Consider the following 27,304-nt stretch of genomic DNA (forward strand, 5'->3'; position numbering starts at 1 on the left):
AAAACTCAAATGACGTTTTACGTCGTCGACGAGCTTACTGACGGGGGGCTCGTCCAACCAACTAAGCCAAGTCTTATTACAATGACTGAAATGAGCTAGCACCTGAGCCGCTTGATTACAAGACCTATAACAATGCATGCTTATAAATGGCCCTCCCAATTATAGTACTGGTGTCCGTCCACACATTCCGCCAAGATTGCCGCCGCCGAGTCCTACCATATGGTTTGTCCATCGCACTAATTGGTTACTTTGCAAAGAATCTGATTAAGCTTCTCCCCGATTACATCCAATTTAGACGGGGAGGCCAAATATAAGCACACTAATAGGGGTAGCTAATGGTGCAGCTCAGGGCATGTCCAACGCGTCGCCTGAACCAGATGCCCCGCATACCAGCTCGGCTCGGGTGTCAGGAATGGCTGCCTTGCAGTGTACTACTGTAGCCCGCAGAAGAGGCGGATGCTCCACGGGAAAAGCCCGAGAAAAAGGAAAAAAGGGAGATCAACGGCAGGTCATTGTTTGCTTCTCGTTAATGCATGAGGAGGGGAAAGTGAAATAGGTGGGGAAAGTAAGAAAGAGGAAGAAACATGGGACCCATAGGCTGTTGATGCTTCTGTTTGGGTGAAAGTTGTGCAAAACGATGACTTCACGGATAGAAGCCTACATGAAGGATATGAAACCATCGTATGGTGATGCTTCCGTAATTCATGCCCTCATGAGCTAGCTAAGTTCAGCTTTTTTAAGTTTAACAAAGCCAGCTATGATGAACTTCTCTCTAAAAAAAACTAATAAATTTAGCAGCAATATTTAGTGAAATGTATGGTATTTGTATAGGTAGCAAGTGCTGCAAGTAAAAAAATAAAAGGCTAAAAAGGAAATTAAAAAAGAAGTCTCCATTGCCGGGATTTGAACCCGGGTCGCCTGGGTGAAAGCCAGGTATCCTAACCGGGCTGGACGACAATGGAACTGTGACCACTTTTAATATTCCTTCTTTAAATAAGGTAACTTGGCCGATATGTGAGATGCCTTGCTAGTTCTAGTCGGCCAACGTGAATCTATTTGTATTTTTGCAGAGGCATTGTTTATTTTTTGGTAAAGATTTTAAAATTTTGATATTTTCTCTCTGATAAAACGGTTTCTTTCACATGCGGGCAGCATGTGAACAACGGTTCTGTGATTACATGGACAAAACTACCATCTTATCTCAGAAGGCACGGATAATCGTTATAGCGCTCAGTTTGAAGAAATGAAACTCAAAGAAAATGGAAACACGACAAATATGTTAACGCGGTGGCCTATGATTAAGAGAAATGCTTGCAAGCGCCGGCCGAACCGTTCGTCCGGTTGCTCGCGGCTCGCGCGCGTGGGAGTAATCATGTAATATTATTTTAGTGCAGATTTGCTGCAATCATGTATAAATTTGATACATTGATCCACACGTGCAACATTTTTGTAGTGCAGATTTTTGCTACAAACGCGGTTAAATTTGCTACAAGCTTTTTCTATTTTGTTGCAACTTGTTCATTAAAAAAGTTGCATCCACGTTTGGTTGCAACTCGAGTTCGTTGAATCTTTTTGCTACAACCGGCGTTTAATTTTTGCTACAACAGTGTTAACTTTTGCTATAACCGGCATCATTTTTTGCTGCAACCGTTCACTAAAAATATTACATACACGTTCGTCAGAATTACAATCCGAATTCACCGGATTGTTTTGCTACAACCCTTTTTTTGTTTTGTTACCACGCATCATCAGCTTCGTTTTTTTGCTACGATCACATAGATATTTTTTTAGCTACAACTTTTTTTTATTACAATCGTTAACGAAATTGCTGCATCGAGAAAAAATTTCTGCATGAAATCTAACGGCGCGGTCCGCGTATAGCTGGCGGATCTAGTTGCCCGTGCGCGGCCGGCCGAACGATTCGGCCTGCGCGCCGGCGCAGAGCATGCAAAACCTCCTGTGATTACTAGCCTGACATTATTCTTTTTGTTCTTTTTATCTTTCTTCTTATTCTTTTTTGTTTTCTTTTCTTTTTTCTTAATATTTTTTCTTTCATTTTTCCTTTCCGTTGTTTTTTATCATGAGTTTTTCAAATGCACGAACGTTTTCAAAATTGATAAACCTTTTTTGAAATTTATGAACTTTTCCTTCAAATTGATGAAATATTGTTGAAATTTTGAGTACTTTTATTCAGAACGACTGAGTTTTTCGAAATTTGTGAAGTACTTTAAAAAAACCATTAACATTGTTTTTAATTGATAAATTTTGTTATTTCAAAATCGATGATTTATTTTTCAATTTTCCGTGAACTTACTTGATGTTTGTGGACTTTCTGTCAAAATCAGCGAACATTTTGCATTCACGTAATTTTACCTTTTTGGGTGATTTATTTCGGATCTGTCATTAATTCTTATATGGCCGTCCCATTTGCTAAAGCCTAGTGAGCGCCAGAACTCCTAGCCTGCTAGAGGAGCTCCGCATGTTTACTCCCTCTGTTCGTGTTTCTTCGTGTTTATAAGATACAATAATACATCTTTTGAGATTAATTTCAAATTTTCAATCCATTGTCCATCTCTTGTGAACAGTACAACACACTTAACAAGAACCAGGCGCACACATCGGTATTCCCAGCAGTACATCCAAGCAAGAAGCAAAGCACAAAGCTAAGTAAATAATAATTACAGATCCCTGCAAATTTATCTGTCTATACAAGCACGTACTTGCAATATGTATATATGGCGCCTGCCGTACGTACTCGTCTCTTATTCAACATTCATGCCAAGATTTCCACCATGTAGCAAGCAGAGAAATCAAAGAATTAATGGACAAACCTAGAAATTCGATAGAGGAAGAAATTAACAGATGCTCGCTCAAGTAACAGCAACAACAAACTTATATGTACCACAGCTAGTGAAATCTCGGTTCATGCATCCATCTTTTTCTCCCTCGATCTCCATTGCACGCTGTCTGATGAGGATAAGTAGATAAAAAATCGCCATGCGTGCGTGGAGGCCCGGCCGCCGGCCCTGTGCGCGCGTGCCCTCACCCTCAGTGGTGTAGCGGGTTCGGGCCAGTCGGGACGAGCCGCTTCTCCACGCCGTACCGCGGGTCGGCCTCCTCGCCGCCGTCCCCGGGTGCGGCGGCTGGCGGGATTCTCTGCCAGTTCCATCTGCTTGTGTGGAGGCGGTGGTGCCGTTGACGGTGGTGGTGACCACGACGATGACGATGATGGTGGTGGTGGTGCCATTGCTGATCTTGTGGTTGTGGTTGAGGGGGGCCGGCGGCCGACGAGGTGTCGAGGCTCCCGCTCTCCACGGCGAGCAGCATCTTCCTCGCAAGAGATGCCGCCGGGCGATCCCGCTCGACCGGCACCGAGCCTCCGCGCTTGACGAGGAGGCCGTGGCCGCCGCGGCCGTGGAAGGCGAAGGTGAGCGCGGCGAGCCAGAGGAGGAGGACGACGGCTGGGGCGGCGCCGCCGGGTCGTCTCATGGCCTCCGCGCGCTGGCCTGGGGACTAGTCATGGGGCGACCGATGAGCCGAGGACGAGGTACGTAGCTAGCCTAGCGCGCGCCTAGCCGGGTGGAAGGAGGTCCGTCGACGTCGCACCGGCTCTGCACGTCCGCCGGAAGCTTGCGCGGTTGGCTATGGGTATGGCTATGTCTATGCGGGAGGGAGGGAGGAGGAGATGGAGGACGGACGGACGGACGGAGGGTGGCGTTGATTGGGATTCAATGTGGTGTTAAGAGGGGAGTGGTTGCTTCCATGGGACTCCTGATCGATCGCGAGCCAGCTGCCAGCGATGGGTGGAACGGAATGCAACGGGATGGGCCGGTGCCGGTGATCCCGGCTTCACGGAAGCGCCGAGTTTTACTCCAACGCGCTATTGCACTGACTAGTACCACTAGCTATCTATCTAGTCTAGCTCGAGTAGAAGCTCGTGATGATACTCTTCCATTATTTAGCTCGAGTGGAAGCCGGGCATGGAGGGAGGGGGTCAGAAAAATAGGGGTTTGCGTATCTGCTACGCACTCTCCGCCTACGTACGGTGGACGACGCCGGAGGCCGGGTCGAATTCTCAAGCTTAGCGCCAGGTACGAGACGCCTGCCTGCCTGCCTGCTCCCAATGCATCCATCCATGCATGCAGTACAAAAAGGTGAGATTGAGATTGCGTTTAGTCACTCTTGAAGGAACTGCTGGCCTTCACGCAACGCCCCGGGCTTTGACTTCCATGGCTCCGTACGTCGCCGCCGCTTGTTGCGGGGTTTGGGAGGTGCCATGTTCAAGTCACAGCGCGTCATTGTCCACACGCACCTAACGAGCCGATTTTCGTGGCTTTCTTTCTTTCTTTCTTTCTTTCTTAATTGGCGTTTCTTTTGCGGTACGGCACTGAAACGGCCGGTCAGTGCAGAGCTAACAAAGTCAGAACTTGTGGATTATTGCTTTGGGCTTGTGATTGACGTGCGTGCTCGGGGGTTTGATCTTCGATTTGATTAATGGAGGTCAATGCATGAGCTAGCTTAGGCTGGCAATAGCCAATGCATGCATGTGGTGTAAGCTACTACTACATGTTAGGTGTTACATGCGCCGATGCGGCCGGCGGCATCGGCACTGCATGCTGGATCGACATCGCAACGGATGCACAGCACAGCACAGCGCACCACCGTTGACACCAAGCAACTCACGGGGCCGGTGAGTTGCCGTCGCCATCTCTTCTTAACTTACACACTTGTCATGTCCAACTTTTACTTTTCCGCGTCTTCATCGCAAGGTCTATGCATGTGAGCATCACACGCGAACCGTAAATCTTCAGTCGTCTTCCTCACATGAGCCTTGCAAGTAGAGAACTGAGCTAATCTCGCCAAGTTTTTGGGGAAATCTTGCAATGCAAGTAGAGAACTGAGTCTGGGGGCTTTTGTCTGGGCACAAGGGCAGACGAGCATAGAGCAGAGCAGGCGACATTCGGAATTACAGGGAGATTAGTAGGGTTCCTTTAGGTTCTGAACTGATGAACTCCTGCTTCTGCTTAAGGTTTGTAGCAACAGTCTACGCATTGCCTTTCCAATCCGAGCTTGATGATGACTCCGGGAAGAGTGGAGGAAGCCAGCCTTGATTTCTGCTCTTCTCTGAATCTGAGGCCAGCTTCACATATCACATGAGTCCTCTGCGGAAGCATAGAAAAGAAACAAATCTGCATGGGTGTCAGAACCTTCATCCACGAGAAGCAGTAGCTAGCGTCTCTGCATCTTTAACGCCAAACAAAATCTTCAGTCTTCCTCTGAGCCCCACCGATTATAACATATGTTCGGCCTTCTTCGGTTCCGTGTGCGTATATATATATACTAGTACAAATACCTGTGCGTTGCACCGGGCTAGAAAAAAGTATAAAACCTACTTGTTTTGTCATTATACGACATTAATTTTAATAAATGTCAATTATAATGTTAAATGTAAGACATCTATTTTTGGACGGAAGGAGTTTCTTTTAATGTTTTAAAATATAATGTAATGCTTACATAAAAATTGTTTTAGAAACTGAAACAATGTTACTGGAAGTTTAATACAACAATATTTGACCTTTGAATTGCTAAGCTTAAAAAAGTGCTGCTCCAGAGAGGAAACCACATCTATAGAAAGCCATTAAACAGTAACAGTAGGGGAAAAAACTATTTCTACCCCAAGTTAAGCGCTATTAAGCAAATGCACCATATTCTTGATTTAAAACAGTTGTAATATTCATCTAGTTCCTTTTCAGTTTCATAGATTAAAAAAATCCCAGGCCTGAAAGTAAGGTTTTTCCAGTTCAACACAACTTAAAATAATGGTCATGCAGTTAAAACATTAAAACATTCTTATCAGTAATTGTTTGCAGGTTTCAGGAGGCAACTGATAGTTCTCAACTGGAGTTATGATGACACGAAGATCAACAATCTTTGCCCCCTGTAAATTAGCAATCCATGACTATAAGCCAAATCCCCAGAGAGCAGTGAGATGAAATATCACCAAGTAATAAGTTTCAGGAGCTCGAACGTACTGAGAGAGGCACAACAGTGTCTGCTCCTTGTGAGTCCTTGTCAACGACCAGAACATGCCAAGGATGTTGTGTCTAACATGGAGTACCCATTACTAAGCCACCAGCAAACTGAAAATAGCATGTCCAGTATGTCAGCTAACCAGAAAGTTGCAAGTATGAGGGAGCAATCTTCACCTGATGATCCCGACAGGAGTGCTCTTTCAGTTGAGCAAAATATGTCAGCCAGGCAGGGTAACGGAGACACTAATCATGACATGGTGGATGAAGTGCTTTCTGCACCTGTGGAAGCCATTGGCAATGTGGACCGTGCTGAACAAAACAATCTGGTTGAAGCTAATAATCCTAGTGCTGAGATTCTTGGCAGTCATGACCATCCTACACTTTCTGAGAATGGCTATACTGACAGCAATCAAGGAGTGCCCATTCAAAATGCTGAAAACATCCAAACTGAGAAGCATCTGAATAAGACCCGCACATGTATGTTGCTTCTTGCCATTCTTGCAGCATCTCTCGCATACCAATCAGGCCTAAATCCACCAGGTGGCTTTTGGTCAAGAAGTAAAGACCATCATTCAGCTGCTGATCGCATCCTTGAGGACACCCACCATCGCCGGTTCATTGCATCACATAGCAGGCAATTCCGCGGAATCCTTGGAAAAATTCAATTTTGACCTCCAAGTATTCGCATATCGATAAATCCTTGGCCTTGGCGGAGGCAGACCTGGACGTCTTCTTCCCGAAGAGCACGGACTTGAGCCACTTGGCCGAGGACTTCCCCATTGGAGCCGCCTCCTAGCCCGTCGCGTGCCGGAGGTTGAGGACCCTGCAGCGGAACCGCCGGACACGTCAGTGCGCAGATCTAAAACTTCCAGAAACCGCAGCATCCGCAGATCATGAGCATTGTCGCAGTGAAAGCAACCACGACAACTAATAATTTCAAAAAGGATGAAAGATAAACGGAAAAATATCAAAGGAGGCGCGGGGAGATCCGCGGTTGGAACAGTCCAGGGGAACTCCACCCACCCAGGAATGCAGCGCCGGAGGCCTCGGGCCCGGCCGAGAAAAAAGCCTCAAAGCAATCCCGCCCTAGAGCGGCAAGCAGCACAGAACTAGGCGGCGCCGGGGTGCCGGGGGTGGGCAGGCGGATCTGGGGAGTGGCGGCTGGGTCACCGACCGGCGCGGGGTGGCTCGACTACGGATGGTGGGTCCCCGGCGAGATGCATGCGAGGGGCTGGCGGCGTGCTGCGAGGTCTGGAGCATGAAGCGGCTGGCCGCAATGGAGGAGCTCGGGAGGACTGCGGGTTGATTATCTAAAAATGTGAGGTCTTTTCTGCAAAATGACAGAAAACGGTTCGTCGTGACTTAAAATTGGACCGCGGGTTTATTACCTAAAACTACGAGGGCTTTTCTGCAAAATGCCCGATAATGGACGACAATTATTAAGGAAGATGTGACTATCTCATGCCGGCAACATGGTGGTTTCGTAGTGAAGCTCCATATCTCACATGAAAAACAGTCGTGCTGTGAAACAAAATATCCAGGATAGCATCCGGGTAAAGGATTTAAGCAGAATGTGTTACAACCGTGGAGTAGAAAGTAATAGCACGCTGCAGTTTCTCAGGGGATGAACACGGAAAATGTACAAGGCCCCCGGTCATTAGAACTTACTGGATTTTTATGGTCTCCAATTCATATTTGTATGGTGCCGAGAAATGACCTAAAGTAACCCAATGTTTCTTTTCTCGTTTCGTCTCTTCTCCTGAAGTCTACTGTGGGCTTTTTGCTCTGCGCATCTTCTAACAAGAGAGCTTGTATCAATTCAAAGACAGCCAAAGTCGTTGTAGTATAGTGGTAAGTATTCCCGCCTGTCACGCGGGTGACCCGGGTTCGATCCCCGGCAACGGCGATACTTTTTGATCAGTTTTGTATCCCACTTGTTTTTTTTTACGGCTTTTGTCGGCCAGTTTTCAGTTTTTAAGCTGGAAATTGGCTCCCCAATTATGTCATAGACTTTATGCGTCGCCTGAAATATCGTTTGGGGTGCTGCTTATCTCAAGTGAGAGTCGATTCAAATATGTCGTGCTGAAGTGAGAAAGATAGGTTGCAACAGTTCCATCAGTCCCTCCCGAAACGACCATGCCATCTCGTCACTCCCAAGCGCTGAGAAAGAAGCGTACAAGTTATTCAGCTTGAATCTGCCGGCGGTCATAAGCAAAAAAACGTTGGACCTGTCTATCTATAATTCAAGGGGCAGTGTAATTCAAATCAGATCCACCCTTGCTGCTCTCACGGAATGGAAGGCTCGACGGCGGCGATGTGCGGGAGCGCGTGCTGCTCGCCGGTACCTGGCGGGGTTGACAACGTAGAAGATCTGGCCCCGGTCGTCGGCCGTGGCGACCCACCCGCGGGAGTGGTCGCGAAGCGCGGGGTAAGGGGCGCGCGCCGGTCCGCGACGAAGAAGAGCTCGACGGTCTGCGTGGTCTTGCCGGGCAGGAGGAGCCATGGCGCGTACGGCCTGAAGCCCTGAACAAGACCCCGTCATCGCAGGATGCGCTCAAGGCCGCGGCGAAGGCGATGCGGTCGAGGAAGCACAGACGGTCGTGGATGTCGGCCAGCAGCTCCAGCGGGATCGAGGCGGCGGCATTCTCGATGAGTTTCAACCTACAACCTTCAAATATAGGTGCCATAAATATGAGGGGTGCCTCTTTGAGATTGTTTCATCGATGTTGACTGACTAAGGTGTATGTAGGTGCCATAAATATGAGGGGTGCCTCTTTGAGATTGTTCCATCGATGTTGACTGACTAAGGTGTATGTAGGTGCCAATGTCTCTAGATCAGGACAACCTACAAAGAATAGCCTCACAGGTGAGTTTCAACCTTTCTACTGCAGAGTGATCAACAACCTTGATTAAGTGGTGAACAATTGCTTTTATGCCATCATCATTGAAACAAAGAAACAAGTGGTCTTTGTATACAAAATGTGATAAAGCCCTAACAACATTAGGTAACATATCTTCCATAATAATACATGATCCATCTTTCTCCATTTTTGGGCCATAGGTACGCACCCTAAATATAGGGAAGCCTTACTATGAACACTGCTCTAAGCGCAAGAAATGCTTCGCATTGGACAGAGAAGGTGACATGTGCTCCTTAGTTTGATGCCCATAGCTTTGCAAAATCATTTGATATCCTCACAATGGTAGCCTCGCTTTGGTTCAAAATAATTCAACATGAAACAACAATAGAGCTTTCCCAATAGCGATAGTACATTCGATTGCAATGCGATCAAACTCCACATATCCTAAAGTCATGTATACCCTTATCCATGAACTTGTAGAAACTTTCCATCCTACATGTGCCCTTTGTACTATGTAACTTTAACACATTGGCAAATGTAGGATGACTAGTTTCTACAAGTTTATGGATAAGGGTTTACTTGACGTAGGCTATGTGAAGCTTGATCGTATCCCAGTCGAATGTTCGGTCGCTATTGTGAAATACGCATTGTAGTTTCACAATGAGTTACTTTCACCCAAAGTGAAGCTACCATCGCTAAAGGCGTAAAAATTGATCATGCAAAGCTACTAGGGTCAAAAGTAGGTGCACATGCACCTTCTGCTTCAAGGTCGCGTGTATGTTGGGCTCAAATCTATGGCCCAATGATGTAAAACGATGGGTCGTGCATAACGATGGAAGATATGTTACCACATGTTCATATGGATCTCTTAATTAAGTTTTATCTACAAAATTGTTGTTTGCTTCCTATCAATGATTGGATGACACTGACGTAAAATAGATAGTTCACCACTTACTCGGGGTTGTTACTTATTACACAATAGAAAGATTGAAGCTCATATGTGAAGCTACTCTTTGCAAGTGTCTTGGTGTAGAGATAATGGCAAGTACATATGCAATAGTTGATCATCATTAGTGTAAAAATATCAATGAAGCATGACTCAAATTTAAGGTATACACAATGAGAATTGGTAAGTTGATGGGAAGGCAATATTATGACATCCTCAGTACAAAGACCTAGTCTAGTACCAGAGGATTGAAGATTGTTTCTAAGATCTCTAAATCTAGTATGGTAGCTCATCACGGTTATGCGATTGATACAACACACATTTTGATTTTCTTATATATCCAATGATTTTATTTAGTCATACTTTGTGTTAATCATCTCCCATGTTTGGCTTACTGTATTTCAAGAAAAAATACCCATAAGTCATTCTATCTAGTATGTCATGGCGTGCATGGGTGATTAAATTATCACCAATGCATGTTTCTGATGAATGTGCTATACATTCCGAATAACACAACCTACACATGAAAACGATGGTCATATGCCAAAATTATTACATGTACTCATCCACACAAATATGTATTGCCAAACAAAGAGTCTAGTTGCAGCCCTACAACCCCTATAAGCGCCAGAGTGCCAAGTCATCAAGCTAGCAATATTATACCATATGGTTCATGAATTGAACAATTAAAAGTTAATTAGGGAACAATGAGCATCAAATTAAGAATTGTGGTATCATGTGTAGCTTATTGCTCTCTTGATGTTAATCGATTTTATGCCAGTAATGTATAAAAATGTTGTCATGATTACATGAGCCATGTGACTAATTTGTTCCATGATATCTTTGGTGGATATTTAATAAGTTTTGCTAATGCATATGAGTAATAAGCACCTTAGGCATACCAATTTCAAAAAGACACAATTTTTAATGAATCTAAACGACACACCATAGAATAAGAAGGAAAAAGGTAGGGAATGTAATTAGTTATTAACCATGGTATTAGAAACGAGGAGGGTGACCAACAATCTCGCAAATATATGAATGGACAAAATAAATGCATATAGATCAAATCAATGAAGGATAGTTGATTCTTGACCTGCGAATTATGAAATAATGCAGGATAAGCTCACCTTGAGCCTCCAATGTGACATGGAGATGATGAATGTAGAGGGGGGAAACAATAGCCATGCGAGCCCTTCGGACCTCTACCCTGAGGTTGCCCTCCTCCACCTCCGAGATTGCCTCCATGCATTCCGTGAGAGGAGAGCACAGAGATCTAAACCCTTTTTCCACCACCATGGCCTGGATCACATGTCGCACGGTCTTGACCTTCCATGAATCTTGCTCCTAATATCCAGGGAGGTAGGGTGAGGGGAAGGGGAGAAAGAGACTAAGGAGGCAAGGACCATGCTAGTACCTAGGGAGAGATGACCGACCGCTTGAAGCCTCGATCATAGTCAGTCTGCTATTGAGCGGATCCTTCTCCGCCCCTTTACCCATGCCGATTTCCCCTTTATGCATAGGTGCTCACGCCACCACACTCTCCTTGCCCACGGATGAGCAAAGAGCCTCCTTATTGCCGCTTATGCTCTCTCCAGCTCGCCATACACATGAGCACTCTGAAGAGGCAAGGAACCAAGAATGAAAAAGGTGTGGGCAGATGCGGAGGCAGCAAGAGAAGTCGGTCTGGAGAGACGCGAGAGGAGGAACACTTGTGGTGGCGGCGAGGAGGAGGTGAAGTGGAGAGAAGGAGGGGCTAGGGTTTTCGGCGTGCTGCCTATTTATATACATCCGATTTGAGCATCAACGGTTGACAAGCACTTAAGAAAATATCAAACGGTCAAGAGAATCTTGGTGAGGTGGCATATCACCTTGCCCCAAATTCCCTCATCTACTACTATGGGTAATTATTGAATAACTCTAGTTGAGGACTAAGTTATGTTTATAGATTTGTCGCTGGATTGTAATTGTGTGGCACAAGCATGACTAGATTCTAATGCTTTCTCAATATTTGTTGTTAATAGACTTTTTTCCGAATCTATATTGGCCAAGACACACATTTGTATGTGCACATTACGGGTCACAACAAAGGCAAAATAATTAACTCATAAACAAACATTATGAGGAACTCCATGAATGCATCGATCTGTATAACAATATGCTTGTATGCCCGATCGGGGTGTTTTGGTCTTTTTATTAACTAGGTCAGTTGAGTTCTCCCACAAAGTTGTTGTTTCGTGTTGTTCGTTGGACACGGTGCACACAAGCCTCCCTCTCCTTTTGCTTTGTAGCGGCTTCTTCGAGTTTATTGGGCATTGTTGGGTTCGCCGGCTTCGAGTTTGCTCGCCATGGAGCGAAGGGACTGCTCTTGTTGTGGAGAAGAATGAGAGCTACCATGAACAAATAACCCATGGCATGAGTCATGGATCATGAGGGGCTCAACATCACATTGAGTGGATGACGAACAACGTCGTTGTGAGGGTGTTTCATTTACTTCACGCCCCTACATACAAGGAGCATCATCCACGAGTTATTTATGTGGTCGTGCATATATTATGTTTAGTTCGAAAGGATGGCAGTGGTGAAAAACGGAGAGATAGCAAAAGGCACCACCCAACATGTTGTTTATAGTTTTTTTCTTAGTTGGACGTGGTGTTCGCGACTCAAGAATCCTATTCACGGTAACACCTATGATGATAATTCATTCATTAACATGGATCTATAAGGTACCTAGCATGACATCCTCATATACATTTAGCGTAACAATCCACACATACTTCTATGAATAAGCTCGTCCGTACTATGTTAGCAGGATTACTGAACTTTTTAGGAAAACCATGACACACAGAAGGAAGGAGAAGAAACACTTTGAGATGCAAGCTCGGGGCACGCGTTATGCTTTCAAAAGATGGATTAGGAAATAGACCATGTTTTATAGGATCTTTTTCCTCCTTTTTTCCTTACCAACCACTAAAAATGTTGTCAACTTTTGGCATCAAACTAAACGTCTACTCTGTTAGCAGCTACTCCCTCTGTCCCAAAATAAATGACACAAATTTTATACCAAGTTAGTACAAAATTTGTACTAAAGTAGCGACACTTATTTTGAGACGGAGGGAGTACTATTTTTTTTAAAAAGAAAGGAAAAAGAAGAGAGAGAGAGAGAGAGTTAAAACTTAGCAGCAATTTGGGTAAAATCAAAACTAAAAGGAAAAAAAAAGGTCTCCATTGCCGGGATTTGAACCCGGGTCGCCTGGGTGAAAGCCAGGTATCCTAACCGGGCTGGACGATAATGGATTCGTGACTACTATCAGTCCTTTCTTTATTTAACAGAGATTCACTCCGTGGACCGACACGTTCCTGAACCGACGCATCCACGAACCCACGTCGTCGTGTCAATACAAGAAGAGTCAAAAACAAAACACAAATCTCCTTTTTTCCCCCCCCCCTCTGCCCGCCGCTCACCCGCAACCTCCCCGTCGCCGCCGATCTACCGGAGCCTCCGCACCTACGCTCGTCGCGCCGCTGATATCCTCGTCCTCCTCGCCGGAGACAACATGGTACGATCGGCCATATTCGGCTCTCTCTCGATTCGACCTCTCCTCACCCCCAAATCCTAGGGTTTCCCGAATCCGGGGGATTCCGGGGTAGTCCGGCCGACGATCCTTCATGTCCGCCGAGGCGATACGACTGATTTTCTGTGTGTGGCTTCCTGCAGTCGACGCTTGCCGCGGCGAGGGCCGACAACTTCTACTACCCGCCCGAATGGAGCCCGAAGAAGGTACCACGGATCTCCCTCCTCCGCGGACTCGTGCCGCTCTTTCTTTTGTTCTGCATCCTTGCGGGTGCTGATACCGCTGTTTTTGTTGCTGTTTGATTAAAAATCAGGGTGGGCTGAACAAGTTCCACGGCCAGCATGCCCTCAGGGAGCGGGCGAGGAAGCTGGACCAGGGCATCCTGATTATAAGGTTTGCTTCCTGTGATATGGTACCTGTTTTTCACATATGATTGTACATCCGTACGCAACATGTTGATGTGAAGATAGAAGAAATGCGTCGGACCTGGGGCCTTTTATCTAAATATACAAGATTGTAATGTGGATGGTTGGGCAATAGAGTTGGCGTTATGTGGGTTGATGAGGTCTAAAGAATGGTGGGATGCCAAAGCAAGAGGGTGCGGATTAGGAGGAATAGGGGAAGAGTATGCGCCACCAAAAAAACCGAGCCCTGCTTTGTATTCTACAGATATTACGACAACTGTTGACATTGTTCCATTATCAAACCGTGCTGAGAAGATAGATTCATCTCAAAATATCTTGCAAATCAATTTTATCATTTTCATAATCATATACCAATTAGTTACCAATCTTGTTGGGAATTGTGAAATACTGTTTGGTTATAGTTGATTTTACAGTTCGCTTGATTGCCGTAAGTGCTAGAATCATGTATGAAATCATTCTTCTGCCAGTTTGGCAGATATCTGTCTCCATATGTTTTATCTGGCATAGTACATGAGTGCATGATAGAGCGACTGTCCCTTGGTGCATGTTAAAGTTGATTTTACCTTTATGCTTATTTATTTTGTAGAAACATCTTGTTGAGGAGTTTATCCAGCTTTATTAACTCAATTTTATATGTTCTGTTCTGCAGATTCGAGATGCCTTTCAATGTCTGGTGTGGTGGATGCAGTTCCATGATAGGGAAGGGTGTAAGGTTTAATGCTGAAAAGAAACAAGTTGGAAATTACTACTCTACCAAGGTTTGTGTCGGATTTTAACATGTACTGCATCATCACTGCTGTACATTTGACTTTCTCTTCCGTGCACTGAACTAGCGCAGTATGTGCTCTCCCTATGTTTTTTCTTTCTTTCTGAAAGCCTCTCCCTATGTTATCACTCACCAGAGCATTTGAATCTTGGTTTTATGGTTTACCATCTTTACATAATTTAGTCACATCATATTATGTGTCTTCTAGCTATGTCAGTGCAAAAGGCCTGCCAATATTTGTAAATTGGTTCAGCCTCAGCCTCAGCTGATTATCTTTAAAACATAGTTGATCTAGGCTATCCTCAAATAATATCCTAAATTACCATTTGCACGCACAAGTTACAAGGGTAATCAGATAAAATGATCAAAAAGGTGATCTGACTAATTCTGGAAAAAATCATGCTGTAAATTGGTGTCAGCATCGAAGCTAGTGTGAATTGAAGCCATGTATACTGCGTTGAGTTACGAACCATATAGCTTCTCAACCTGATGTTGCCTTAGGATTTGTTAGGGGTGCAGATGGGTACCCAACGGCAACCAAGTCATGGTTCTAAATCTTTGGTGATATTCCAGTCCCTTCAGATCTCTCTTTACGGACTCCTCCCTGTCATGTTTGGTCTACACCGACCTCTGTTGACATTATCAGCACACCTTTACCGTCCGCTATGTGCTGGTGCTTCTGGAGGCTTGCACTGTATATGCCCAAATCATCTCAGACAATGTTGGATAAACTTCTCTTCAATCGGTGCCACCCCAACTCTATCACCACATGTACTCAGTTTTAGTTCTACTAACCCTAAAACCTTTTCGATTATAAGGTCTCTACAACTCTTAACTTTTTATTAACCCGCGTCCGACTATCATCGACTAGCACCACATCATCTGCAAATGGCATACACCTTGTATATCCCTTGTGACCTCATCCATCACCAAAGCAAAAAAGATAAGGGCTCAAAGCTGACCCTTGGTGCAGTCCTATTTTATTCGGAAAGTCATGAGTCTCACCAGAAACTTGTTCAAACACTTGTCACAACATTATCATGCATGCCCTTGATGAGGATAATGTACTTTGTTGGGACTTTGTACTTCTCCATGGCCTGCCACATGACATTCCGCCGAATCTTATCATAGGCCTTCTCCAAGTCAATGAACACCATATGTAGGTCCTTTTGCTCCCTGTATCTCTCCATAAGTTGTCGTATCAAGAAAATGGCTTCCATGGTTGACCTCGCAGGCATGAAACCAAATTGATTTTTGGTCACACTTGTCATTCTTATTAAGCGGTGCTTAATGACTCTCTCCCATAGTTTCATTGTATAGCTCATCAGCTTAATTCCACGGTAGTTAGTACAACTCTGAACACCCCCCTTGTTCTTGGAGATCGGTACTAATACACTCCGCCTCCATTCTTCGGCCATCTTGTTTGACTGAAAATTGAGGTTGAAAAGCTTAATTAGCCACACTATCACTGTCTCCAAAGCGTCTCCACACCTCAATGGGGATACAATCAAGGCCCATCGCCTTGCCTCCTTTCACCCTTGCTAAAGCCTCTTGACCTCGGGCTCCTGGATTCCTTGCGTCTATGCGTATCATTAAAGGAGTCGTCCAGCTCAATGGTTGAGCTCTCCTCTGCATTGAAAATTCTGAAAATTTAGTTCATTTGGTTGAACTAAGGTGGGCCCGAGGGTACCCTGACGGTTATATGTGTTGTATTTGTACACAGATTTTCTTGTGACAAAAAGGGAAGATCTGTGAAAATTTTGTCATCACCGTAAGGGTTAGTTTGTGGTTGCTGCACTCTGGAACCTAGATAGTTGGAATATGTACTAATTCTGAGATGTTGTTGTTACACCTAAAAAGGTGCTCTCAATTAACTGGATCCAAAATAAAAATAAAGTATTATTTTGTCATCCCTAGTAGTGTTTCTAATGCATTGTCATCTCATGTAATGCATCCCATAATAAGTTATGTTCTTTATGTTGCCCCTTGGCAAAAAAATTCTGCTCTTTGGATTTTCTAGTAACTTGGGGAGCATTGTTAATATTCAGAAAAATTCCATCGTGCTTTCCTTTGTTTTGAAGAACTAAAGAACCCTATGTTTTCCTTCGAGATCAGAAAGCTTGTGCCTTATACATCCCGTTGCATTTTGTTGTGTACATTTGCAAGAGGATTGCGGGAAACTATAAAATGTTATAAGGGGCCTTGAGTATATATAAATAAATATTAGTTCTGATTGTAGAAAGTTAGAATAGCTTGAATTAAAACAGGATTTTCTATTTTCTAGTATGGTCTTAAAGTTCGTACTTCATATTTCCAAAAAGCTTCTATGCCATGCTAATATTATTAGAAAAGAACTCAGTTGCACTTCCTTCTGCTAGCTGTGTGGAGTATGTGTTAAAGAATCTCCAATAAGTTCTAATGACCTAGGGCCTTGTATATTTTCTGTGTTTATTCCCTGAGAAACTGCAGTACTATAATTTTCTACTCCACAGTTGTAATAGATTCTGCTTAAATCATTTACATGTATGCTGTTCTGATTGTTTCACAACTTCTTCCTATGTCAGATATGGAGCTTCAGTATGAAATCACCATGTTGCCAGCATGAGATAGTCATACATACGGACCCGAAGAACACTGAGTATGTTATAGTCAGTGGAGCTCAGCGGAAGACTGAAGATTTTGATGTTGAAGATGCAGAGACGCTCCTGCTCCCTGCGGATGAAGGTTCTGAAAACTAATACAGATTTATTTCTTTTCATGGTTCTCCTTGTGTTTCAAATGCCTGATGCTTTATTGTACTTGCTTCAGAAAGAGACAAGCTTGCGGATCCTATGTATAAGCTCGAACACCAGGGAGAGGATATTCGGAAGAAGAAAGAAGAGGAGCCTGTTTTAGTTCGGCTTCAACGCCTCTCTGATAGCCGTCATTCCGATGATTATTCCCTGAACAGAACCCTCCGCGACCGCCTTAGGGTCATCCAATGACTTCCTCTGCATAATTATTTCTTAGTAATTTGCTAAACTGTCGAGATTCTTATCCACCTGCTGTCCTATTTATGTAGAGCCAAAAGAAGAGAGTTGCTGAAGAGAAGAAATCAGCGAGGAAGATGGGACTTGGAGTACGCCTTCTGCCACCCTCCGCAGAGGATGCGGCCGCAGCAGCCCGTGTGAGGTTCGCCTCGAATTTCGAGAAGAGCAGAAAGGACAAGAGAGCGGCGATCAAGGCCTCCTCCATCTTCCCAGAGCCATCCGGCTCAGCCTCAAAAGGCAAGATAGACCTCGCGCTGAAGAGGCGGAATATAAAAGCTAGTGCAGCGTCCGCGCTGATGGCGGGCAGGGCGAAGCCGTCGTCGTGGTCACGGCAGAGCTCCGGTTCTGAAAATGCAAGGACTGCCGTGCCGATATTGGCAAGGCGCAAGTAGAGCCACCCTGAGTTGTTCTTGCGGAATCAAGCAAGAATCTTTGTGATCTTGTCCAGTCTGCTGCTCTGTAAAACCCATGTATACGTATATCTTGTGTAGTACTCCCTCTTTAAACTAATATAAGAGTGTTTAGATCACTAACATAGTGATCTAAACGCTCTTACAGTGGCTGAAACTGTGACATATCATGAGAATCTGATTTGCCTTGTAAGTGATGATGCTGGACTGCCATGTGTTGTTTCTCATTTTTTAGCCACTTTTCCTATAGATCACTGCTACCTGAAGTTTCTTTTTGTGGGGAAAGCTACTCCCTCCGTTGCTAAATATAAGACCCTTTTTAGAGATTCCAATACAAACCAAATACGAAGCAAAATGAGTGAATATACATACACTCTAACATGTGTCTATATACAGTTGTATGTAATCCGTATTGAAATCTTTAAAATGTATTATATTTGAAGTCTATATACAGTTGTATGTAATCTGTATTGAAATCTCTAAAATGTATTATATTTGAAAACGGAGGGAGTAGTAAGCATGTTTTTTCTACATGAACTAGTAAGCATGTCACTTTCTCTGTCAACCTGAAAGGGATAAATTTGAACTTTGTTTTTTGCGGGAAAATCAGCCAAGTTTTTCTTGCAACAAAAGCAAGTTTAAACTTCTGTGTGCGTTTGTGCTTTAATGGCTAAATTTTGGGTAATTTTCAAAGTAAAAGGCAGCAGCCGCAGCCTACCACAGGAAGTACAAAAAAAGAGTCCTAAAATCAAAAAAACGATCTCCATTGCCGGGATTTGAACCCGGGTCGCCTGGGTGAAAGCCAGGTATCCTAACCGGGCTGGACGACAATGGATTTGTGACCAATTCTAAGGTTCCTCCTTTATATAGAGTATATCACGTTTTCAGAGACTGGACAGCATCAACAATGAATCCTCAAGACTCTCCAAATATAAGAACATTTTTTACACTAGTGTAATGTCAAAAGTGTGCTTATATTATGGGACGGAGGGAGTACTTACTAAGAAACAAACAATGTAACAAATTTGTTTGCTGTAGGTTTCCTGTAGTAGCTAGCATAGCTCATCAACAATCTTGTTTATATCGAATCTGATTCTTCGGTAAGAACGATGCTACAAGACTTTTTATGTAAAATACCGTAACAAGTTGAGTGACCATTTTTCCTTTTTTTTAGAAAATAAGGTTTCCCTTCCCAACCTCTGCATCAATTGATGTATGCGGGTTTTTATTAAAAAAAGCGATCAAATAGTTTAGAATTCTAGTACAATCTCTCAAACAACTATAAAGCGACAATAAGTAGTGAAACCAAAAAACTGGCGGAAATAGGCCTAGATAACTACACACCCATCTTACTACTAGACCGTCATCCAAATCGGTTATAGATATCCCGAGCAACCATTTCCCATCGGGCAGACCCAGTAACCATAGGCTCCTGGCTCCCGCACGAGTTAGTAATGACCACATATGGATCCATGAAGTGGCCTTGTAGATAACTAGCAAAAAAAATTATATTTGCATGTCTGTTAAAAACTAAATCATTTCTGCAGTTTCAAATAGCCCAAAGCATTGCACATACTCCTATTCGAATATGTTTCGCAATATTTGTGTCTACCCTATGCAACCACGCCCCAAATAATGTGTGTATAGTACGATGAGGGTTTATATTAAATGCTATGTGAAGTGAGCGCCATAAAATCCTTGCCATGGGATAATCAAGAAAGAGGTGTTTGATAGTTTCATTATTATCACAAAAAACTACATCTCTTACTACCCTCCCAATTACGTTTTGTTAAGTTGTCTTTCGTAAGAATCATCTCCTTATGGACAAACCACATGAAGACCTTGATCCTTAAAGGTACCTTAACCTTCCAAATATGTGTGGAATCTGGGATTGAGCCCGAACCTATAATATACATAGATTTTACCGAGAAGAGTCCAGTCGGATTTAATTTCCATTGGAGGTTATCTGCCTCATCAGAAAGGTTCATATCCATCAACCTCCGAACAAGATGTAGCGAGGCAACCGATCAATCTCCAACTAGAGCTCTCCGGAATTGTATATTTAGAGGTATGGTTTGTAATACTGTAGCAACATATGCATCCTTATATTGTACAATATTATATAGAGATGGATATTGAGTAGCAAGCGGCGTCTCCTCTAGCCACCTATCCTCCCAGAATCTCGTTGACTCACCATTTTCAATGATAAATTTAGATCTTTGAAAAAGGTTGCCTTCGTCCTCATTAAGCCCTTCCAAAAATGTGAATCACTTGGTTTGACGCTAACTTGGGCCAAGGTCTTAGTTTGTAGATACTTATTATGCAGAATTTGTACCCACATGCCTTCGTTCTCAACACATAACCTGAACAGCCACTTACCAACCTCTAAATTCTCAATCCCAAGGTCACCCTGGTCTTTCGGCCTACAAATGATGTACCATTTAGTAAGCCTATATTTTCTTTTTGCAGCGTCGCTCTGCCAAAAAAATGAGATCGATAGAAGTCCAACCTTTTCAGTACCCCTATAGGCACCTCAAAGAAGGACAAGAGGAAAATCGGCATGCTCGTCAGAACTGAGTTAATTAGTATTAGCCTACCTCCATAAGACATGAGCATGCCCTTACATTAGCTTAGTTTTTTTTTCAAATCAATCCTTGATACACTTCCATTCCTTATTAGTGAGCTTATGATGGTGAATAGGTATTCCCATATAGCTAAATGGTAAAATAACTAATTTACATCCAAACAGTTGTTTGTAAGCATCGATCATGCTCATCTTTGGCTCTCCCGAAACAGAACAATTCGCTTTTGTTAAAGTTTATCTTCAAACCCGACAACTGTTCAAATAGGCATAAAACAAGCTTCATGTTTCTAGCCTTTTCCATACCATGTTCCATGAATATAATCGCGTCGTCAGTGTATTGTAAAATGGATACTCCACCATCTACTAAATGTGGGACCAGTCCTGCAACTCGGCCCTCCTCTTTAGCTCTTCCTATCATAACTGCTACAATATCTGCCACTATGTTAAACAGTATATGAGACATTGGGTCACCTTGTCTCAGACCCTTAGGCCTTTGGAAGTAATGACCTATATTATCATTCACTCTTAACTCCAACGCTACCCTTTTGTACAAACGACTCAACATGTTTCCTTCAAACTTTGTCGAATCCCTTCATATGCAAGGCTTGCTATAGAAACGACCATTTTACTTTGTCATACGTTTTCTCAAAATTCACTTTGAAGATAATCCCACCTAGTTTCTTCGAATGGATTTCATGTAGCGTTTTATGCAAGACCACCACACCCTCTAGTATGTTTCGTCGCGGCATGAAAGTTGTCTGCGTTGGTTGCACCACTGCGTGTGCCACCGTTGTCAGTCTATTTGTCCCAACTTTAGTGAAAATCTTAAAGCTCACATTCAGTAACCAGATGGGACTGAATTGCTCAATGCGTACCGCTCCTTCCTTCTTTGGCAACAACGTAATTATTCCAAAATTCAGGTGAAAACACTACAATAGCCCACTGAACAAATCATGGAACAAAAGCATAAGATCCTCCTTAATGATATTCCAACATTTCTTATAAAACTCCGCCGGGAAACCATCCGGTCCAGGCGCTTTATTATTCTTCATTTGTGATATAGCCTCAAACACCTCTTTCTCCGTGAAAGGTGCGGATAAAACCTCATTCTTGTCGCTCGCGAGTTGAGGGATATCCGCAACCCTGTGCTCATCCATCGAGACAAAGCTTTCCTCAGGAGCTCCAAACAGTTGTTTGTAATATTCGGAGATGTACAACTTTAGGTTCTCATGCCCTACGATTGTACCCTCGTCTTGCTCAAGTTGGAAAATTTTCTTCCTTCTATGTTTTCCATTTGCAATCAAATGGAAATATTGTGTGTTATCGTCACCATAAATGACATCACGCACTTTTGCTATCAATGCACACTTCATCTCTTCTTCTCTCAGTAATTCTCATAATCTTGTTCTGCCATCCCCTCAGGAATTGGCGCAAGTGTCTTATCTTGTTCTGCCATCTATCGAGAGGCGACCTCCCTCCCGTATCCGTGGCCCATTATCTGGCAATGAGGTCAATGAATCCTTCTCTCTGAAACCACGCTAGTTCAAAAGAGAACGCACCCTTGTTTCCTGCATGTGACGCTTCCCCGGAGTCAACAAGTATATCATTTTCCAGACGTGCTACTTAGTGAAGGATAAATATATCTGATAATGTGTAATCCCAAGCGCTCTCTCGGCACATCCACCCCAGAATAAGTGCATCACATTTCTCGTAGGATTGGGCAATTATTCATCTTGACCTTCTCTATTTCACACTCTCACTTCATCTAAATCAATTAAAACCAGCCAAGCTGTTTGTGTGTCTGCAGGGGGTGGAGAGAGAGGGAGCAGACAAGTTTTTGAAGTTGGCAACAGTATTTACTGTTCATGTCTGCAGTTTGAGCACAACCAAAGTAAAAAAAGCAGCCAAGCTGTTTTTCGAGGAAAGAAGGTCGAGTTTAAACTTAGCATCAATATTTTGTGCTACAAGGGCGGCAATTTGGCTATACTCAAAAATAGAAGTTCAAACAAAAAGGAAAAAAAAGGTATCTCCATTGCCGGGATTTGAACCCGGGTCGCCTGGGTGAAAGCCAGGTATCCTAACCGGGCTGGACGACAATGGATTGGTGACTACTATCAGTCCTTTCTTTATAATAAAAGCCACGTGAGTTGTCCATATAAAAAAATGAGAAGCCGTAAGCGTTGAACATTCTTGGGTCGGGGATGATTCCCTAGGTGTTGATCATCGAATCATAAAATATTCACCAATGTGTCGGAGAAAGCACACTGAAGCCACAAGCGATCAGACTAACAGAAGCACAGACACAAACACAAACTCACCATATCTACACGACCACACCTATCCAAACAAGCCCATCTGATCTTACGATTTTGCTCATAAAATTTAAGTTTTTATAATCCTGATAGTTATGATTCTACGATTCACGATTCTAGCAACGGAGCTTCGATCCGATTCAGAATCGTGATTCTGATAACTTTGCACCTATAACCTATAACAACAGAATCCGACATTTCGCAAGATTGGACTTACAAAGACAAGACAACTCTGACTCTATGACGCTACCCATAAGGCATCGTCACGCAAGGAGAAGAACCAGAGTAACATTATTATCACCGACGTCGCACCCGCCGCAAGAATGTCATCGACGAAGACCATAAAAATCATACTGCGTTTTGGTATTTTGGTCACGTTTTCAGTTGCGATTGCATCTTTTCCTATCTTTTGTTTTCTATGGCCGTGTTTTCAGTTTCTTTTCACTCTCTATTGTGTTTTCTTGCAATTTTTTACATGAGTTTTCATTTTTTCTATATTGTTTTCATTTATATTTTTATTTTCCTTTCTTATACGGTTTTTTCTTTATCTTTCCATTACTTCTAGTTTTTAGTTGATATTTTCACTTTTAATTTGTTTTCCTTTCTTTTCTAGTTTATTATGTTTGTTTGTTTCCTCTAGTTTCTTTACTTATATTTCACTTTTTCTTTGCAATATTGTTTTTCTAACATATGGTGAACACTTTTTATAGGCACAGTGAATATTTTATTAAAAATATGTGGAACTTTTTTTCAATATGCAGTAAGCATTTTAAATATATGTTAATATTTTTGATATAATATTTCCACATGCTAAAATTTTCTAATGGATGATAAAAAATATTAACTAAATTTTTAATTAAAAATTAAATTCAAATAAATAATAATTTTTTATTTTCAAGGAAATCCATCTATATAGACCGAAAAAAGGAAATTTGCCCAAGGGAGCGCATCACGCAACGACAGAGTGTGCCGACCCACTACACCCGGCCATTTGCACAGCCCCTACTATTTGACGCATACTCCTCATCCTGGGCATTTATGTACCCTAACCCGCTACCTGAATCCGAACCGAACCGAATTATCCGAATTGTCTGGTAATATGGGTATCGGGTTAGGGTTCGGTTCTTATTTCCTGGCTATTCGGTTTTCAGGTTAGGGTTCAGGTTCTAGTCTGAAAATTCTGAAATACCCGTACTACCCGAATTATTCATACTAGCCAAATTATTCATACTACTATTACACTTACATGTTACTCATACTAACTAAAATAACCATACTATCCAAAATACCCATACTATTCTAATTATTCATACTAAAAGTTGATGTGTGCTTCGAATATTTTGGATTTTTTGGGTACCCGAATTACCTGAACCGAAATTTTGGATAATTTGGGTTCGGTTAGTTTTTTGATGGAAAATATTCCGGTTCCCATTTTTAAATGCTCAAATTACCCATAACACGAACTATCCAAACCGAAATACCCAGAATATCCAAACTTCCAGGCTGACATACTCCCTTGATACAGTTTGTTTTTTCTTTTGAGCTACTTGTTGACTGCTGTATATATTTTTCAAGATAAAAAATACCTCTTTTTAGGGGACCAAGATAAAATTTTCCTACCGTAGTTTACTTTTTTTGAGGAATGTGCCTGCCGTAGATTTGATATTTTGAGGCATGTGCCTGCCGTAGATAATAAACTGATTGCTGTAAGAATCCCAAAATACTGTGGTTTTGCACTAGAGCCCAACAATTAACCCTGTTGGTCCATCATGGAAGGCTGGACTGATTGGCCTGTTAGCCCGCTGTACGCCTACATAAGGAGCGGTGTACGGGAACCCCAGGTGGCCGATTTCTTTTTTTATTTTCTCGTGCTGTTTGACAAGATAAACTGCTGGCGAAGCCACCCAGCAATGCCATGGACCGCCCAATTTGTACGTAGGCAGTTCAGCTATCACGTCATCCGGTTTTGGAAACTTTTTAGAAGGTTTCCTGAACCGGTTTATTTTCTAATACTGGTTTGTCTTTTTCTTTCTTTTTTTTCGTACTTTCATTTTTTATTCTTTTCATTTTTCTGTTTTTTTCTGCCTTCTTTTTCTTTATTTTTCAATTTTTTGTTTCTTTTCATTTTCAACTTGAATAGTTTTGCAGTTCTGAATTTTTTTTGGAAAGTACATTCTTTTTTAGAAATCCTCGACAACAAATTAAAAAACACAACAATTTATAAAACTATTGAAAAGGAAAGGCAAGGAAAAAAGTAAAAATGGAAAATTTAAAAATTGAAATAAGAGGAAAGAAAAGAAAAGTAAAAAAGTTGAACATTTTTTGAAATTCATGTACATTAATTTAATTTTTGAACATATTAAAAAAGTGGAACATTTTAAAACTCCCGAACAAATTTAAAAAAATGAACAATTATTGTAAACGTGGACAGTTTTTGAAACTTCCGAACTAAATTCAAAAACATGAACAATGCTTGAAAACATGAACATTTTTCCCGAAACTTCCGAACAATAATTTGAAAATGCAAACATCTTTTGAAATTCTTGAAGAAAAATATGAAATCATGAAAAATGGGTCATTTCATGAAATTCCGAACAAAAACTTGAAATCATGAAGAGTTTTCTAAAATGTTAAACATTTTCTGAAAAATCTTGAACATTCTTTTTCCTCTTTTGAATTTTTTATGAAAACGAATAAATGTTGAATTTATCAATCATTTTTTGAAAACATGAACATTGTTTAAAATGGAAAACAAATATGAAAGCACGCACAAATCTTTAAAGCATGAAGTTTTGTGAATCTCGGGAATACTTTTTAAACCGAGAATTTTTTTGAATAATCATGCTGAAATATGGAAGCGCGAATAATTTTTAAAGCACGAATATTTTTTGAATCTTCAGAACAAAATTTACAAAAGGAGAACAATTTTGAAAAAAAAACCCCAGAAAATTGAATACGCGAAAAAAACATTAAAGCATGGACAATTGTTTAATATTAAGAACAAAATTTTAAACCGAGAACAATTTTAAAAAATCCTGAACAAATTTGTAAGAGCGAACAATTTTTTAAAGCACGAACATGTTTTGAATCTTGAGGACAAAATTTTGAAATGGAGAACAATTTTGAAAAATGCAAACAAATTTGCAAGATCGAACAATTTTTTAAAACACAAATATTTCTTCAATTTTGAGATCTAATTTTGAAACAAGAACTTCGAGAAATCCTAAAAAAATTGGAAGCACGAACAATTTTTTAATGCAAGGACATTTTTTCTATCTTGAGAACAATATTTTGAAATGGAAAACAATTTTGAAAACCCTGAACTAATTTGGAAGCGAAAAGAATTTTTGAACATATTTTGAAATGGAGCACAAATTTGAAAGCGTGAAATCTTTTTAAAGCACAAACATTTTTGGAATTTTGAGAACAAATTTTGGAATCGAGAACAATTTAAAAAAATCATGAACAAATTTTGAAGCGCGAACAGCTTTTTAAACATTTTCAGTCGAGAACAAATTTGAAATCAAGAACAATTGCCAAACATTTTCGAATTAGAAGAATTTTTTTTAAAATCAAAAACATTTTTTGAAAATCCCAAACAGTTTTTTAGAATCCCAAACATTGCTAGAAAATCCATAACATTTTTAGAAAATCCAGAAGACTTTTTATTATCCAGAAGTTTTTTTGAAAATCCAAACTATTTTATTAAAAGCCAAAACATTTTTCGAATGTGAAGAACATTTTGTGAAAATAGAGAACATTTTTTGAAATTTCATAACATTTTTTGAAAATACAAAACATTTTATAAAAGTCCAAAACATTTTTTGAAACGGAAAGAGAAAAGAAAAAATAAAAGGAAAAGAAAACGGTTCAGGGAACCTTCTAGAAGTTTTCCAAAACCAGAAAAAACCGGCTGGTAACCTCTAGAAGGTTACCACAACCGAGGGCATTGGAAGGCTTAAACACGCTGGCCGGCTGCATCGCTGCAGTGTCGCTCCCATGTAAGAAGCCCCGACAATTGAACGCAATGAGCGGTAAATAGGGGATTCCGCGGTGTAAGACCAGCATGTTTACGAGCAGATGGATCAATTAGGGCATCTGTGTGTGGCCGCTCCACCTTCGCAAAGCGCCACCACCAGTCGTCGGAACGAATTATATCAAATACAGAGCCAAACCCAAAGCAATGGATTTTCACAATGATGGACTCGTTATCACATGTCGATTTCATCCGTTTGACAGTGACATTATGGGCCGTCTGGTATGAAAGAAGGAAGGCCATCTATGAGGGATTGTTTCAGAGCTCGCATGCGACCAATGCATTCATTGCTAGATTCATCTCCGAGCTAGAGCTCTTGAACCCCAAT

General features: G+C 42.0%; 3 protein-coding genes and 5 non-coding genes across 8 annotated transcripts; 2 read left to right on the forward strand and 6 right to left on the reverse strand.

The window, feature by feature from the left end:
• Positions 1–888: 888 nt before the first annotated feature.
• On the reverse strand, positions 889–962 carry TRNAE-UUC. The gene has a single exon. It is a non-coding gene; the product is annotated as a tRNA-Glu (tRNA).
• A 1,584-nt stretch (positions 963–2,546) lies between these two features.
• On the reverse strand, positions 2,547–4,116 carry LOC123405097 (protein FON2 SPARE1-like). The gene has a single exon (XM_045098934.1). It carries the CDS (start codon positions 3,487–3,489, stop codon positions 3,049–3,051), a length of 441 nt encoding a protein of 146 aa, XP_044954869.1. The 5' UTR covers positions 3,490–4,116; the 3' UTR covers positions 2,547–3,048.
• A 3,750-nt stretch (positions 4,117–7,866) lies between these two features.
• TRNAD-GUC lies at positions 7,867–7,938 on the forward strand. Its single transcript has one exon. It is a non-coding gene; the product is annotated as a tRNA-Asp (tRNA).
• A 179-nt stretch (positions 7,939–8,117) lies between these two features.
• LOC123405108 lies at positions 8,118–11,573 on the reverse strand. Its single transcript, XM_045098938.1, has 3 exons — positions 11,257–11,573; positions 10,970–11,186; positions 8,118–8,700 (listed from the first exon to the last, which is right to left on the reverse strand). Exons 2-3 carry the CDS (start codon positions 11,136–11,138, stop codon positions 8,276–8,278), a joined length of 594 nt encoding a protein of 197 aa, XP_044954873.1. The 5' UTR covers positions 11,139–11,186; positions 11,257–11,573; the 3' UTR covers positions 8,118–8,275.
• A 1,489-nt stretch (positions 11,574–13,062) lies between these two features.
• On the reverse strand, positions 13,063–13,136 carry TRNAE-UUC. Its single transcript has one exon. It is a non-coding gene; the product is annotated as a tRNA-Glu (tRNA).
• Positions 13,137–13,199: 63 nt separating this feature from the next.
• LOC123453166 (coiled-coil domain-containing protein 130) lies at positions 13,200–18,257 on the forward strand. The gene is made up of 7 exons (XM_045089774.1): positions 13,200–13,399; positions 13,558–13,620; positions 13,728–13,807; positions 14,489–14,597; positions 17,170–17,329; positions 17,414–17,577; positions 17,667–18,257. Exons 1-7 carry the CDS (start codon positions 13,397–13,399, stop codon positions 18,024–18,026), a joined length of 939 nt encoding a protein of 312 aa, XP_044945709.1. The 5' UTR covers positions 13,200–13,396; the 3' UTR covers positions 18,027–18,257.
• A 548-nt stretch (positions 18,258–18,805) lies between these two features.
• On the reverse strand, positions 18,806–18,879 carry TRNAE-UUC. Its single transcript has one exon. It is a non-coding gene; the product is annotated as a tRNA-Glu (tRNA).
• A 3,776-nt stretch (positions 18,880–22,655) lies between these two features.
• TRNAE-UUC lies at positions 22,656–22,729 on the reverse strand. Its single transcript has one exon. It is a non-coding gene; the product is annotated as a tRNA-Glu (tRNA).
• Between the last annotated feature and the right edge of the window lie 4,575 nt (positions 22,730–27,304).

This window comes from Hordeum vulgare, chromosome 1H (genome assembly GCF_904849725.1).
Source record: "Hordeum vulgare subsp. vulgare chromosome 1H, MorexV3_pseudomolecules_assembly, whole genome shotgun sequence".
Lineage (NCBI taxonomy): Eukaryota > Viridiplantae > Streptophyta > Magnoliopsida > Poales > Poaceae > Hordeum > Hordeum vulgare.

Excerpts from the sequence above, each read along its gene's own strand:
- LOC123405097 (XM_045098934.1), bottom strand. The coding sequence starts at position 3,489 with ATGAGACGACCCGGCGGCGCCGCCCCAGCCGTCGTCCTCCTCCTCTGG.
- LOC123405108 (XM_045098938.1), bottom strand. The coding sequence starts at position 11,138 with ATGGTGGTGGAAAAAGGGTTTAGATCTCTGTGCTCTCCTCTCACGGAA. Across the intron at positions 8,701-10,969 it reads TGTCACATTGGAGGCTCAAG|GTTGTAGGTTGAAACTCATC; the intron begins GTGAGCTTATCC and ends CTATATTTGAAG.
- LOC123453166 (XM_045089774.1), top strand. Across the intron at positions 13,808-14,488 it reads CAGGGCATCCTGATTATAAG|ATTCGAGATGCCTTTCAATG; the intron begins GTTTGCTTCCTG and ends TCTGTTCTGCAG. Across the intron at positions 17,330-17,413 it reads CCTGCTCCCTGCGGATGAAG|AAAGAGACAAGCTTGCGGAT; the intron begins GTTCTGAAAACT and ends TACTTGCTTCAG.